This window comes from Notamacropus eugenii, chromosome 1 (assembly GCF_028372415.1).
Source record: "Notamacropus eugenii isolate mMacEug1 chromosome 1, mMacEug1.pri_v2, whole genome shotgun sequence".
NCBI lineage: Eukaryota > Metazoa > Chordata > Mammalia > Diprotodontia > Macropodidae > Notamacropus > Notamacropus eugenii.
In genome coordinates, this window is record NC_092872.1 from 736,556,504 (window position 1) to 736,573,312 (window position 16,809).

At 39.0% G+C, this 16,809-nt stretch overlaps 1 protein-coding gene across 2 annotated transcripts; it reads left to right on the top strand.

Annotated features, from left to right (window-relative positions):
- Window positions 1-3,981: 3,981 nt before the first annotated feature.
- On the top strand, window positions 3,982-16,570 carry LOC140521735 (zinc-alpha-2-glycoprotein-like). Of its 2 annotated transcripts, none has more exons than XM_072637061.1 (6): window positions 3,982-4,184; window positions 6,517-6,780; window positions 7,201-7,467; window positions 8,554-8,832; window positions 8,960-9,076; window positions 14,980-16,570. In XM_072637061.1, the coding sequence occupies exons 1-6, from the start codon at window positions 4,100-4,102 to the stop codon at window positions 15,042-15,044; spliced, it is 1,077 nt and encodes a 358-aa protein (XP_072493162.1). In that variant the 5' UTR covers window positions 3,982-4,099; the 3' UTR covers window positions 15,045-16,570. The 2 variants fall into 2 exon arrangements, with proteins under 2 accessions (XP_072493162.1, XP_072493161.1); XM_072637060.1 differs by having other exon boundaries at window positions 4,002-4,184; window positions 16,395-16,570.
- The last annotated feature ends 239 nt before the right edge of the window (window positions 16,571-16,809 follow it).

The following is a 16,809-nucleotide window of genomic DNA, read 5'->3' on the forward strand; positions in this document are numbered from 1 at the left end:
TCTCTTCCTCTTTCTGTTAGACAAAAGTAAGGGGAGTCAGAAGCCTTGGGTTGGTGTCTGTGATTGTCCAACACAAACTGAAGAACTGGTTTCCATGAAGGAGCACAGCAAAGAAAGAGGAGGAAATTGATGAATTCTACTCACTTGACCCAGATGGACTCTATCTTCTAGTACAGAAAAACATAACAAACTCTATTGGGAACCATTTACAGTAATCTTCAAACATCAGGTTCTGTGGTACTGAAGATGGAGGAAATGTTGCCCCAGTTTTCAAAAAAGGGGAAGAATAGAGTCTTTATGTGATTGACCAGTGAGCTTGACTTCCATTCAACCAAGGAACTGGAGGGGCAACTCACATCCCCTAAGTTTGCGAGTGAGTGTGTGTGTGTGTGTTATATAATATATGTTTTATATATGTATATGCATATATATATTACACACCAATACATGTACATATATGCATAGAGAAAGCTCTTCTAACCCCTTTATTATACAGATAGAGAAACTGATGTTTAGAGAATTTGAATAACTTGCCCAGGTCATAAACATGTGGGATTTGAACTCAGATTCTCTGACTTGAGAGCACCTAGATGGCACTGTGGTTAGAGGGCTGGACCTAGTGTCAAGAAGACCAGAGTTCAAACCTGGTTTCAATCACTTACTGTGACCCTGGACAAGCCACTTTACCCTGTTTGCCTCAATTTTCTCATTTCTAAAATAATCTGGAGAAGGAAATGTCAAAACATTCTGGTGTCCTTGACAAGAAAACCCCCAATGAGTTCACAAAGAAACAGACACAACTAAACAACAACAAAAAAAACCTCTGACTTGAGCTAGGTGGTCCAATGAGTAGAGCATTAGGTCAACATTCAGGAATACTTGAGCTCAAATCTGGTTTGGGACACTTAGTAGGTATGTGACCCTAGGAAAGTCACTTAACCTCTTCTTGCCTCAGTTCCCTCAACTGCAAAATAGGGATAATAGCTCTTACCTCCCAGGGTTGTGAGGATCAAATGAGACATTTGTAAAGTACTTAGTATGGTACCTGGTACATAGTAGGCTCTACATAAATATTAGTTATTATTAAATCATGCTGGCTTTATCTAAAACACAAACCAGGTGGTTCTTTTTGGAAGGGAGACAATATGGGGGAGAGGGAAGGGACCAAGAAAGGCCTAATGTAGAAGGTGGTACTGGAACAAAACACTATGGGAAACTGCAGCTCTAGAGCTAAGCCAACAAATCATGCACTGGGTCCTGGATACACAGCTGTACACAGACTTTATGCCACCTAAAGGGGTGGGAGGAAGGTAGGAGAACTGGGAAGTTCTGCTTCATGAATTTCCTCCTCTGTGAAGTTCCTTAATCCCACACTGATTTCTCTGTGGTTCTCTCCCAGACACCTCCTTTGCGTAGGACTTTGCTCACTGATGATGCGAAGAGTGGGCACCGGTTGACTCTCAAACATTTTGCCAGCTCTGTGGCTATCTCTCCCTGGGGAGGTGACCAGCATTCCAATAACTACAAAGGTCTAGAAGTGGGAAGTGGAAATGACTTCAAATGTCAGGGGAATGACATTTCTGGGATCAAGGCCTTGAGAAAAATATTGAAGTAATAAATTCCTTTCTTTGGTAATAATAGGAACTTTTCTATGTATCCTAGTGGGGGGAAGACGTAAGAGTAGAAGGAAACCTTAGTCTGATCTACTTCCTCTCCCTCTTACCAACTATCTCTTCCTCTTTCTCCGCTTTGAATCATCCATCACTCTCCTCAGAGTTACATTGTGTTTGTGACTTGAAGTGAGAATATTCAGTCTAGAGAAGTATAGAAACAAACTTCATGGGCTCCAACTCTTGGTGTACATCACCAAACCTCCATGAGAATTGTGATCACATATTTCTTGGGTACCCATTGTGCACCCAGGTCCAAGCTAGCTGTGAGGGATACAAGAGGATACAAGAGGAGAAAACCTGGTCGGCCTTTGCGCTGGAGGAGTTTTAAGGAAAGAAACGATTCACAATTTTTCAAATGGTTAAAATAGCTCCATAGTAAACTGTGATGCTATCTACGAAAGTTCAAAAAATTAACCGAGGGCACTTTCTTCAGCACACAAAGTCTGCTTACTCTGATCTCATAGTGGAAAAATCCTGAGATCTCTGTCTGGCAACGTTCCAGATAATATATAGGGAAGGGCTCCAAAGGCTCTGCAAAATCCCCACTCTAACTGGGCTTGCCAGAGTCATTCTGTCTCTGCTAGGCCAGTGTCCTCTGATGAAGAACTTGGGAAACACCAATCACATATTGGCTCAGGAGGCTTTCCTAAGGACTTACAAAAAATGAGAGCTCACAAGTACAAACCCATAGGAGAAACCATCCTGGAATATCTTGGAACACAAAACCCTCCACAGGTGCACTGTACTGATGTAAATGAGACTCTCCAGGCTCATTCATCCTATTACAGAATCGTAGATTTTCAGATTTAGAAGGAGCCTCAATTACCACCTACACCAAGCCAAACTTGAAGAAGAATCCCAAATATAACACATGGACAAGTGATAATCACCACTTACTCCTAGTTACTCAGAACTGAGTGGGCAGAACATGTGTGAAGGATGGAAAGTAGTGGGGAGAGACTTGAGGCACAGAGGTCAATGAGAAGACTGCTGCAGTGATCTAGGTGAGAGGTAATAAGGGACTGTTTAAGGGTTGTGGATGTAGGTGGGGGAGGAGAAGATTCATATGAGATGTAGAGAAGGTAGAAATGGCCAGTATTGACAACAAATTGGAGATGTGGGGTGAATGCCAGGGAGGAGTCAAGAATGACTCTAAGGCTGCCAACTTGGGGCACTTGGGGTTAGAGGTACCTTCAGCAGTAAGAATGAGAGTGGGAACAGGAGAGAGTTTGAGGAGAAAGATAATTAGTTCTGCCTTGGACTTTGAAATGGTAGGTGGCTTTTTGACTGCATGCCCATAAGCCATCTGTAATGACCCAAGAGACTTTACACTATGTATGTTCACTCAGTCAACAAGCATTTAACAAGCACATAATATGTGATAATTAATGTACTATGTATTGGCGATACACAGCCTCACACACAGGTGTGCAGAGTGGCACACCCCACAGACACAATGGAGGAAGCCAGACACCCAGATGGTGAGTCTACAGTGTTTACTGTGAGGTATCAGCTAAAATTCAGTGCCCTAATCCTGAAAAATAACCCAGTGGTCTGCAGGCCACATGGAAAATAGACACAATTAATCACCATTGAAAGGCAGCGTGGAGTACTGTCAAGGACATGAACAAAGGCAGGGTGACCTCTGTCAATTCTTCCTTAGATTTTCACTGGTGGTGTCACCCTGGGAAAGTTATTTAATCTCTCTCTGTTTCAGTTTCCTTAGCTGAAAAACAAAGATAAAAATAGAGCTTACCTCACACGTTGTTGTGAGGGTCAAATGCTGTAATCATATATTAAGTCCTTTGTCACTTATAAAGGATAATATTCAGTTATTATAGCTAAATACATATTTTCAGACTGGTAGCTTCAAAATCTGCCCCATAAATTCAGGGTCTCAACAAGGACAGAGATTCTGTCTTCCCATGAAACGAGGGGTTCCCTGAGGGTAGTGTGAGGAAAGGAGGAATGGGATCTCTTCCCTATATATTTCCTTCAGAATAAATTCTCCCTGGCTATCCTTTCAGACCTAAAATTATCTACATTCAACAAACATTTAGGAAAGACAACTTGCTGGTTGGCATTGAGCCAGTCCATCTCTGGGCCTCTGAGACAATGCTTGGGGATGACTGTGCTCTGAGGGGCCCTGCGCTTACCACAGACTCTGTTTCACTTCCTTTCATACCTTCTAGGCAGGGAAAATTTTGACCTCATAACAGACACAATTGGTGACAATGAGAAGACAGTAGGGTCTCAGCAGAACCAACCAAGGTCTGGGTAGGAACAGAAGGAGGAAGCTATGATATATACATAGGAGACCTCAGTTCTCTTCTCAGCAGTGCCTGGGACACAGGACGTGGTGCCTGAAGCCTCCCCCAGCTGGGGTGTGGTTGATTAGGAAGCCAGGTAGCTACCTTCTAAAGATCATGGAGTGTCAGAGGAGAGGAAGATGGTTCTCTCCAGTCTGGCTTCTCATTCTGGGCATATTTGCTTTGAGAAAGACCCAAGCAGGTAAGTCTTGAACAAAAGAGATTAGGTGGAGTGGGGAGAGACCATGGAGACTTGGGTCTTATGGAGAAACTCAGTCACTGTATTCAAGGGACTTCAGGAAAGCCAGGCAGTCAGTCAACAAGCATTCATTGAAAAATTTGTGTGGTCTGACTAAAGTTCTAAGTGCTAGGAATACCAAAAAGTAAATCAAATAAAGCCTGGTCCTGACTCCATGGCGTTCACACTCTAATGGGAGATACAGTGAGTGAAAAATGCCTACAAGATACAAAAAGAGTAGATGAAAGGTAATTTTGGAAAGGAAAGCCCCAGTAATTCTGGGCACCAGGAAAGACTTTCTGAAGATGGCATTTTATCTGAGGCTTGAAGGAATTCCAGGAAATGAGGAGATGGAGGTAAGGATGGAGAACATTCCAAGTGAAGGAAACAGGAAAAATGTGGGGAGTGCAAGGTAGGATACAGTGCAAATGTGGGGAAGAGTAATATAGCTGCTGTATGATAGCTAAATGAGTGGAGGGGAGTAAAGTACAAGACTCTCAACTGGAATGGCTGGAAGTACTCATGCTCTGAAAGGTTTTAAATGCCAGGCAAAGAACTTTATCTTGAAGATAAAAGAGAGGTGTTGGAGTTTATTAACTAGGAGAGTGAGATACTCAGAATAACGTTTTAGAAAAGTCATGTTGCCAGATGAGGGGAAAGTGAATGGAAGAGGGAAGGGGCTTGAGATAGGGAGACCAGTGAGGAAGCCAGTGTGGGTGAGAGGTATAGTGAGGGATGCATAGGAGAAAAAGGGACCTGAAAGTCAGAGTCCAAAGTTGTCATTTTACAAATTTGGAAACTGAGGCCAAGAGAGGTTATGTGACTTTCCCAAAGTCACACAATTAGTGTTAGAAATGGGATTCAAACTTAGTTCTTCTGATTCAAAAGTCTTTTGAATCTTTCTGCTATTGCACATAAATTCCCTACTGTGTGAAGGGAACTTGCATGATTGGAAATAAATAATCATTTGTAAGTTACGTTTATAGTTATATTTATAGTTATGATATCATATAGTATATTATTATATAATAATCATAATAAGGATGTATAAGTAAATACAATATTATTATGTAATAATCATAATAAATAATAATGTTTAAGTAAATACAAATTAATTTCTGTTTAGGGCAAGGCACTAGCAGGAATAAGGGAAAACGTTACAGAATGTGTGCCTTTTTAGAGAACACTGGGTGTTCTCAAAGGTGGAAATGATGAAAGGGTCATATTCCAGGCTGGACAGACAGTCTCAGTAAAGACCTACAGGATGGGATGTTGGATGTGAAGAATGATAAGTGAGTCAGTTTCGCTGAAATATTGAATACATTAAGGGAAGGATTCTCCCAAGGCAAAGTGGACCCAGGCAATGAGTGATGTTAAAAGCCATTAGCTGGAAAATTTTGTATTTTATCCTAGAGGCCTTAGGGGGTCACTAGAGTTATTTAGAGAAAGAGAGTGATGAGCTTTAGGAATAGAAAATGCGAAAACTGGGGAGGACTGGTTGGAGAGGGGAGAGATCCAAAGAAGGCAAACCAAATAGAAGGGAATTACAAAAGTCCAGGTGAGAGGGGATAAGGTTAGGACTAGGGTGCAGTTGAGTAAATGGAGAGAAAGAATGGAATGTGAGAAAAGCTGTGGAGGTGGAATCAGCACTTGGCCACTAGTCAAATATTGGGGGATGAGGGAGAGAGGGAAAATTGGAGGATGAATCTGAGATTACGAACCTGAATCACAGGAATATTAGTGGTGTTCTTGACAGAAATAAGAAGTTAGGAAGACAAGTGGGTTTGGGGGGAAAGATAATGAATTCTGTTTTTGACACGTATTTCAGTTACTATCAACAATCTAACTGGAGATGTTCAAAAGAAAAGGTTTTTTTTTTCAAATTAGTATTTGTTAAGCCCCTACTGATGCCCGTGCTTTACAAACATATCATTTGATCATTACAAGAAACCTGAGAGGCAGGTGTCAAAATTGTGTCAATTTGATGGAGAAGCGTTTAAGTGACTTGCTCAGGGTTATACAGCATAAGTGCTGCTTGCTGGGTTTCAACTCCTGTCTTTCTGACTACAATCACAGCTCTCTATCCACTGCACCACCTAGCTGGTGATTCTGAGTGAGAGAGAGGGGGCAGGGGGAAGAGAAAGTTATTTAGATATTTAGAGTTTGGGGTCATTTGTATAGTTAACCTTATTGATGGAGGGGAGCAGTGGAAGCGCAAAGGAATGATTTGGAGGAAATACTGGTCCTCTAGTAACCTGAAACACCATGTTCTCTTCCCTTTTTCCCTATAATTCAGCTCACCACAAGTTTGTGGGTCAGTTCACTGCAGTGGGCACAAGCACAAAATCTGTCTGGGAACTAAATGGAATTATCTTCATTGATGATATTGAACTGGGATCCTATAACAATACACACCAGCAAATTGTTGTCAAGATACCCTGGGTCTCCAAACTAATGGGAATCGATTACATTACCCAGATGCGCAATTTATTGGTGGACCATGAGCAACATCTTCATTGGATGATGCACTACTTAGCAAAGAATGACACTAACCCTAACAGTAAGTCAGACTCATCTCCCCTTTCCCTCTTTTGGTCAGACCATGTCTCTTTCTTTTCCAGGTCCAATAGATCCATCCCCAGTAGATCATCTACTGAAATGGATGCCCTTGTCCCAGCCCATTGTTATTTACTAACCTGCAGGAAAAGCATTAAAGAATCCATCCTTGAGACTGTATAAGTAGGTTCGATATCCTGGGTCATTATCACTTTCCATAATCCTTCTAAGACACCTCTGCTTCCATCCCAAGAACTTTCACTATTCTCCAAACTTTATTAATCAATAAAACTGAACCCAGAGGATGGGGACTCTATGCCCTTCTTTAGGCCCTAAGTTTAGGGACTGGCTGAAGTTGATCCTTGTTATTGATCTCCCTTTCTTCACCAATCCCGGAAGAACCCACCTTAATGTCTCTCCACAGGAAACCACACAGGGCAGCTCCTTGCAGACTGTGAAATTGACAAGGACATCACTGTAAAGAGCCACATCCATTTAATTTGGGATGGAGAGGAATATTACAGGATAGATGAAGAAGTTGGGCACTGGGAGCACTTAAAGCCTGAATTCAAGAGATACCATCATGTTCTGGATAGCCCCTTCTGGACTGATATAAGGAAACGCTACATGAATAAATATTGTGTTGACCTGATGAAAAAAATCGTTGGGTATTCAAGCTTAAGGGAAAATGGTGAGTGTTTGCTTTTTCCCATCTCCTCCCTGGAGGTCCAGGTCACATCCATCATTCTATATATTAACTGGAGTCCTAGAGAAACATGCAGGATCCTTGGCCTCTGACCATAGCTGCAATTGACAATGGGGAAATCAGAGAATGTGAGAAAGGTTGAGGTTCTTTTTTTTTTCTTCTTTCTCTGTTCTTCCTTTCTTTTCTCACTTCCTTTTTTTCTTTTTCACTTGTCCTTCTTTCTTTCCTACTTATCTTCCTTTCCTTTCTCTTTTTTGTTTTTCTTTCCTTGTCTTTTATCTTTCTAATTTTTCTTCTTTCTTTTCTCTGTGCTTTTTCTTCTCCCTTTTCTCCCTTTCCTCCTTTCTTTTTTTCCTCTTTCTATACTTTTTTTCTGCCTTTCCTGGCATCATTTTTCATTTCTTTTGTTTAAGTTAAATTCCTCCTGCCTTCCTCATCAAGGCATGAGAGTGACCCTAGGAGTTCAAAGGCTATGACAACTGAATAATACTCTACTGTGTTCTACCAATATGGAAAAACTTTATGTACAGCACCAAGAATAATGCTGTCTGGTGAGGGATCTAGTAAAATTGAGAGCATCATGACCAGAAATTTAGTCATGAGGTAATGTTTAATTTTTATTTTATTGGGGTTTCTGAGGGCAATGACAGAAACCCTTGAAGGTTAGCCTAGTAAATGTAAGTGGTCTGCAATCTTCATCATTAGAAGGACCCCCACTGACGACATCATGGATCATATGAAAATTGGCCTGCTGAAGATTTTGTTCTTAATCCATTACAGCATACAAAACTATTTGAAGATGGTTTGGCAAAATTCTGTTGATCAACACCAACAGACGTTGAATCTGTAATCAGTGTAAACACTGCCTAGCACTCTTTTAGGTGTCCAACGCAATACAAGGAGCTACAAGGTATCACGTTACTCTCAGTGACCTGGTCTATTGGGTCCAAAGGGATAAGGGATGCTGCATTAAGGAGACTGAGGGACATCAATAAAAGTAGAGACAAAAGGAAGCATCAAACATTCATTGAGATAGTGACATCAGGCCTTCTGTCTTGATCTCTGTTCCAGTGCCACCTGAGGTGACTGTCTCTCGCCATGTCAACCCAGAAAGCAGCATCATTCTCTCCTGCACAGCCACAGGCTTCTACCCTCAGTCCATCCTACTGCGTTGGGAGAAGAATGGGAAACTGGGTGTATGGGGAAAGGAGACTTCTACTGGCATCCTGCCCAATATGGATAACACCTTCTACCTCCAAGTTACCCTACAGCTCCCATCAGAGGACCCAGGGATGGGTTATAATTGTGTGGTGGAACATATCGAACTGAAGACCCCTGTTGTGTATCCAGGTTAGTGCTTCATCCAGGCACTCTCATCACATTCCCTGGAGACCAGGTCTCAGAGTGTAGTTTCATTCCCTTCCCCCTTCTTTCACTGAATGTACACCTACTTACATTTTACTCTTCTTCCCTATAGTCCCTCAAAAGCCCACAAGGAAGAAGCCTTGGGTGATAGCACTGGGCATTTTATTGGCTGTCATCCTACTGCTAAGCTGTGCTGGGGCCTTCATAACATGGAAGAAGAGGAAATCAGGTATGGATGTAATGAGAGAGTGGTGACAGAAAGGTATTGGAAGGCGAGATCCCAAGGAGACAGGAGATATTGTTATTATAGCAACCTCAATAATTAGTGGTAGGAAAACGTTTTGAGAAGAGAATCCCAGGATCTCAGAATCACAGTGTGACACAGATTCTATGCAGTCTAAACTATGCTTGGTCAAAATCTCCTCAGTAACATCCTGGGCAAATCAACTTCTCAAAGCCTCAGTTGCTCATCTGTAAAAGGGGGATAATAATAGCACTTACCTCACAGTAATATAATGCATAGAAAGTGCCAGTCAAACCTTGAAGTGCTAAGCAAATGTCAATAATTATTATTAATTACGGCTATAATTATTGATCATTAATTAATCATAATACAAATGGAGACTACTTTGGCCTTTTTCCTGTCACACCAAGCCCAAGACACAATATTGACTTATATTAAACTTTCAGTCTACTAAATGCCCTATGTCTTTTTTCCCTGGAAAACAGTGTGTATGTCTGTGTTTGTATTAATATGTCTTACAGTTACTGATATTTTCAACATTTACTTATATTCCAATCTGATCCAACCCAATCTAATAAGCTTTTATCAAGGGTCAGTTAGTGCATAGTTAGACTCATGTAACACAAAGACAGAAGAAAAAATGCTTCCTGTTCTCATGGAGATTTCCTTCAATTGCAGTGACACATGTGAAACGCCTATGATTTCATCTGATTATATTTTGTCTGTTTTTACGCCCTTTAAAGATCTTTATGGACCTGATTTGGACATTGGCTTTATTTATAGTTATCAAATGGTGTTAGCTATCCCTCCTGCCTTTGAGTTATCTCCATAATTGATGAACATGTCATTTACGATTTCATTCAACGCATCATAAACCATGGTGGCTCTTAGTGATCAAACAACCCTTGTGGGATGCTCACAAATTAGTCACTAATCCTTTCAACTTATTTACACAGATATTTTTAAGTACTTATTATTATCATAGTAAGATGTAGCATGTTATAGTGAATAGAGACCCTGTCTTGAAGTTAGGAAGATCTGGATTCAAGTCTTACCTGTGAAACATATTGATTGGATAACCCTGAACAAGTCATTCTCAGATCCTCAGGAAACTCTCTAAGACATAATTATAGAGGATTCAAATCTTTTACTGGTAGGGAGAGTTCCTTGCTGGGATTTTCCTACACTTTTGAGAGCATGGGTCTGGACTACACACAAAAAAGGCAGGGGGAAGGATTGCACCCTTTATTAATGTCTGATAGAATTGTGTGAATAAGTGAAGTTCTGTTCATTGGCTAAAGGTATGAAGTGTCTATGACCTTCCCTTAAAAGAAATTGGGTCATATGCCCGTTTCCAGACTAGCAGGTCCTCTTTCATTCACCATTATTTTCAGAGATCACCGTCTGTGACTTGGCAACAAGTTATCAAGGTTTGTTTGTTTCTTCGCTTGTTGGTTTTAGTGCCCTGAGATATTCTTAATCCATGTCGGGTGACTGAAGTTGATTAAGATACTTAGAAACTCTCCAATTACCATCTTACATGGGCTTTCATTCTTGGTTAGCCATTTCTGTTCTTTATCTCCATATTCTAATATCATTTTTTCTAGACCCAACAGAAGCATTTTCCTATCATTTGAAGTTATAATTACATTTTTAATGGACATTTGTTCCAGCACAATAGAAATAGGCAATACAAATTTGAATAATGTGACACTTCACTGGATTCCTTATTCATACTGATTAGGTCTTAGTTGTACTTCAACTTTTTCTTACTCTCTATCTTACTATCATTCTGTTCATTCCTTCTTTGAGCTTTTTTTTGTGTCAAATGTGTTTTTAACAGGAGAAAGCTCTTTATGATTGTCATTTTCATCTCAGTGACACTAAAAGTATCCTTATTTGACATTGACCTTCTTTTGTATTCATTTTTGCCAGATTCTTTCCATCTTTTATATAAATATCTTTGGAAAAGCTGATGGGGGAGATGAGTAGCCTGTGTAGCCTTGTTTATCTTTTAAACAACTTCTCTCCTTTTCCTCTTCATCATAATTGTGTGTAAGACTGTATTTCATCTCCCTTGATTGAATTTCCCTAATAGAATTGTGGGGCATGGGATGCTATCTACTGTTTCTCTGAAACCTTTTTCATTTACTCTCATTCATTCTATGATTCAATCAGAAGTGGTCTCACTTTCATTTCTTTACCTATTATGAAAGCTAGGAAGGTGTTGTCCCTGTCTCCCAAGAACCTCATCAGTTTTACTTCCATAGTCAATTTCTTCTTATTTATTGTGAAGAATCAGGGATGTAGAACAGGTTTCCTTGACCTTTGAAAGCAGTTACCCATAAAGGAATGACAAGAGGTTTCAGTGTAGGAATAATTGATATCAAAGAGATCAGAGCTCCTTCAAAGCATTGAAGTTTATCATCATTACTTAATATTTAATCTCTATTTTGACTAAAATGCCAGAATCATTCTTTCTTAGAGAGAATCACAATCTTAAGCCACTCAACTCCTCAGCTATGATAATAATTCAGCACAGATTACAAGGACTTTGATTATATATGTTTTGTAAAAAAAAAAAATGAATGAATTATATTAAGCTGAAAATATGACCAAGTTTGGCTCTAGGGAACAGATAATTTAAAATATTTCCCTCCTTACTTGAGCAAGTTGGGGACAACGGTTACACTGAATATCAGGTTCACTGAAGCATAAGAAAAGAAAGAAAAATGTAGTCAGTAAGGCAAGAAATTCTTATTTGCTGTTATTTTAGCACAAAGATCTGCAATATTTATCCTGAAAGTCTCCCATTGGTATCATATAATGACAGTGTGCCACATTCATATTCTATTTCTCAAGCATTGCCTATTTCCTGTTTCTCACTGTATGGTCTAGAGTATTCTCCCACTATGATACTCGTTGTGTTTCTTCCACCATTAGCCATCACCCAGATGCTCTGAAGCTTGCTCGCAATTACGCATTTCACAAGACTGTATCCTATAGATTTTAGTTTTCTCTTTTAAAATTAGATTTAGCTTCTAGTTCAGATATGGACCACATCTCTCCAAATCTCAGTGACATCATAATATTCATAAAACTTAGAATTCATAGAGATTTTAGGAATAAGCCAGTACATATTCATTTTAAATATTGAGTAAATTGAGAATTGGAAAGAGAAAGTGATTTGTTCCAGGTATAAAAAGGCAATAAGGAACAGATCTAGCATTATGTCATTTTTTTACTCAAAATCCAAAGTTCTTTACACTAAAATGTTGATAAGGTCTAATTTGCTTCCTTGTAAACATATGGTTTTTCTAACAGGAGAAATTCCAGAACTCTTATCTCCTTTGTCTCTACTTTTCCCATGAGCATAGTGAATAGCAAGGTTGGGCACAGAGATATAAAAAGAGATTCGCTTAGAGACCTTTTCCCAGAAATTTAACAAGTCAGCTATAAGTATCTTCTCTCATAGTGCTCCACATGGAGGATTTATATTTGTCAATACCATAACCATCTCTAATGTTTTGTAACTCTTATTAAATACACTTGAATATAGTCATATTAGACCACTAATTTTATTATTTCTTCTCTTCTTGGATAGTGCTTCCTATAAAACATTGGATATTCTACTTAGTAGATCATATCTGCCACTCTGCAGTTTCTGAATGACTGGGGAAACATGTTGGCATTTTTCTCCTTCCCACTCCAATATCCATTTAAAGCTCCTTTGATTTGATCCCTCAAAATTCAAACAACTATATTTCACCAGACCTCATTAGATGTAATCCATTCTCAGACAAGAGCCCATTTTTTTTCTATATCTGAATCTATGGCCCAGAAATACAAATCTTGTTCTGTGGTGTTTCTCTTCTCAAGCAATGAAAATACTAAAGATTATGTCACAAAGGATAGTCAGAAACGTTTATCCTAGAGGAGAGAAGACTTTGGTATAACTTGATATCATTTATATTCATGGCACAAAGAAAAGTATCTGATTTGTGCTGGTCTCCAGAAGATAGAAAGAAGGAGGAGCAATGGGTAAAAGTTACATAGATGCACATTTAGGCTCCTCATTAGGAAACCTTTCTAAATTAGAGCTGTTCAAAAGGGGAGTGGGCTAACTCAGGAAGGCGGCAGTGAGTCTGGCATTGCTGGAGGTCTCCAGCAAGAAGTTGCATGACTGCTTGGTGGGAATTCTGTCAAGAGAAATCCAGTTTCTTATAAGGGCTGAATTAGATGTTCCCTATGGTCCCTTTCAATTCTATGATTCCATGAACGCATAGACCCATGGTGTCTTCACTTTTCTGGATGAGTACATTTTAGTCTTAATAAACTGTCCTATCTAGAGCTCAAACCCCTAGCCATGGTGTGATTGCCATCATGCACTAACTCAGACTTATCATATTTATATGTCACCATAAGATTCTATACTAAGTGAGCTATTATTTCTCCATGGAAGTCCTGTTCTCTTGTCACACTGCGATCTGGAGGTGACTTGAAGTTTCCATATGTTACTAAAGGAAGTGTAAGCTCTACCAGTTTTGATGCAGCTGGAAAGGCCCCAAGTATGGCCCCCATGGCGTTCTGTGCTTCTGTTCTTTGAGTTCTACTCTAGATTAGAGATGAGTTTCTCATCACCAAGAGACCAAGTGATGATTTCCCTTAGCCTCAGCAATTCACAAAATTCTATCTACTAAGGCAGGGAGACACTGTTCTCTGCATCACTGCAGGGACTACCATTTTGGCTTAAGGGATTGTTATTTTTTCTTCCTGTTTTCTTCAATGAAGATTATATAGAAATAATCTTGGGAACAATTAGCAAGAATACATTGTTCTTTTATAATGAACACCCTATGGAATACTATGCAAGTGATTAACATAACTACCTCTTATAATTGAATGAAGATATTAGGGTGTCAGTTCATACCCTGGAGATTCACTAAGTGAAAACTTACGTGACTGTAATAACCAACAATAGGACAGAAATGACAGGAACATTTCCACCTCCTCTGCTAGGTCTCCATATTTTCATGTTTTTCATTCTGTATAGCTTAGAAGTCATGATGGGGATAATGAAATGTATTTATATATTTTAATATTTAAATTGTTTTATTAATCAATGTTATTTCCAGGCAATTTTGGCCAATCATTTGATCTCTGATCATTCTGTTACCATTTATCAGTTGAGTTCTCAAGGATGTTTTGAGGTCTGTACTTTCAGTATGTGGATTTATTGTTTGTCTGTACTTGAAAAAGAAAGTCCCATTGTTGGTGTCATGGTTATCTTGCTATTCTCATCTTTCTTAGCGGAGCTCAGGTGGAAATAGTCCTGAGAAAAGTCACTATCCTACTTTCTTCCATTATTTTTATTGTTCTTGCTCTTATTTTTGTTATTATTTTAATTATTATGAGATATTGGGGTCAATGGGCACTTTTAGAAAACCATTTAAGGGAGAGTTTATTGGGTATTGCCCACAGTGACAGGAAAAGCATGTAAGTCAAATAAGTTTCTAAAACTAAGAAGAAGCCCTGGTCAGATTTAGGACCTCAGGTTGTGAAATCAGCAGTGGCCCTGTGTGGAGAAAGGGAGTCAAATGAAATGAGTTCCCAAATGCATCAGCAAAGAGTGCATCTTCTGAAAATTCCTCTACTTTTTTGCAAGAATGTATGAACTACAATGGGAATACAGAGGATTCTGGTAAAGGGAATGGGATGGGATGGAAAGGAAGAAAATCAATGATTTTGGGAAGCAGCGAGAATATAGGGTTATATCTATGAGTAAGAAATTTCAGAATTATGACCTCTTCCACTTCCATTAATATGGTGGATGGTGTGGTTGACAAAGGACTCTGAGGGAAGAGCAAACTAGAGGCCTTTGTTTACAGGTTCAACAAGTCAGTTGGAAGGATCTTTTCCTTCTCCTGCTTCTCCTACTTCTCCACCACAGTAGAAGAATGGAATATACCAAGGACAAGACTCTGGGCAAGACAATCACTATCTTCTTTGGGATTCCCTGAACATTATTAGTCTTAATGCTGTCCTTGGCTGATCTGTCTCTACCAGAAAAATTTTTGCCCTTTCATATGGGGACCAAGGCAGAGTTCTTTGAAATGTAATAGGTAATGAATATCTAATTTTGAAACGTTACTATGCGTTTCATTATAAACAGCAAGCACGAGTATGTATTTAAAACCATTTACACTTAACAAATTCACATGTATAAAATACCGATAACAATGTATTATTTTCTTCCTGATTGATTTCAATTCAACAAGCATTTTAGAGGTTTGTATGTAGTGCATTTGACAGAGCATTACACTCAGCCTCTGACATTTTTGCCTCATTTTCTTTCATTGTGAAGTGGAGATAATAATGGCACCTGACTCCCAGGTTGTTGTGAGGATAAATATAAGAATTTTATTTGTAAAGTGCTTTGAATACTTTAAAGTATTTTATCAGTGTTAGCTAATATTATCATTGTTGTTATTTTTTACATTCCTACTAAATACAAAAAAGGAAATTCCCTGCCATCAAGAATTTTACTTTCCATGGGATGGGGAGGCAAAATATACAGGCAACATCAAATGAAAAATTCATGCAAAGTATCTTTTCACCCTTTTTTATCTAGGCTAGCATTCTTTCCTTTTGTGCTATTGTCTTCCTCCATTAATGCCTTCTACTGATCCCTCATCATAGCATTGGTGATCTAGGCTTTTCCAATCTCTGTCAGTAGAGCAAAAGCCCTGGCAGGTCCTACCAAGCTCAAGAAGCTCCATTTGTGGGATGAGGAGGCTGTTGTCCCAACACCAGCCTCCCTGAACTCATAAAGATTCGCCACCAGGTTGTCCATTGGCACAAGAAAATTTTTAGTTATAACAATGGTGAGGATTACTTATTAATTCATAGAGAACTTGTGCTTCTGTTAGTGAAGTGCCCACTCACCAAAGCAAATCACAAACCCCATAATTATTGAAGAATAAATAGTTTTAATTAATGACCTCTGCTATGCTTTCTATGGGTCCTTGTTTGCAAACTGTTCACTCATCTGAGAGTTTTACAATGGTGATTAAGCATTGCACTCAAATATCCTCACATATCCCTTATACATTTTATGTGTTAAGCATTTATCTTTTATACTTTATGCACATTTTTCTGACCTTGAAAATTATTGGTTATTTTGAAAAAGTTTTTAATTTTATACGATAAACTCATCAGCTTTCAATCTGCCCTGCTGTCTAATAATTAAAAAGGAATCAGTTTTATACAATTAAGATAAATATACTATTCTCTTTTCTTGTAGGAAAAGATTCATTCCCACATTTTTAATTCAATTATGGAGATGAATTTTTTGGAGCTTATGTGGCAAGGATAAAAATTTATTTTTCACCTTGTTGTTCTCCCCAAAACATTAATAAACTCAGAAATCTTTCCCCTAGTCTTCATTTGCTTAAATTTTTATTAAAAACTAATACTTTCCATGTGTTTGGTTTCATTTCTTGGATTCCACATGGGTAATATACTGATACGTATAGAGTGATAGAGACTGAACTTGTGATTTCATTAATATAAATAATTCCTTCTACTAATGTGTGTCAGGATCTGCCTGACAATTTGATCTTGGAGAGTTGATTTGTCCAGGGGTGTTGGGGGTGTAAGCTCAGTTCCATGTGGACAGTCTCAGGCAGGTAAAGGTAAGGACTTCTAAACCTTAGAGT

What these genes read in the sequence shown, in the direction of transcription:
- LOC140521735 (XM_072637061.1), top strand. Translation starts at nt 4,100, where the DNA reads ATGGAGTGTCAGAGGAGAGGAAGATGGTTCTCTCCAGTCTGGCTTCTC. An exon ending in TTCAAGCTTAAGGGAAAATG is followed by an intron (nt 7,468 to 8,553) that starts GTGAGTGTTTGC and finishes TCTCTGTTCCAG; the next exon opens with TGCCACCTGAGGTGACTGTC. An exon ending in ATGGAAGAAGAGGAAATCAG is followed by an intron (nt 9,077 to 14,979) that starts GTATGGATGTAA and finishes CTTTGTTTACAG; the next exon opens with GTTCAACAAGTCAGTTGGAA.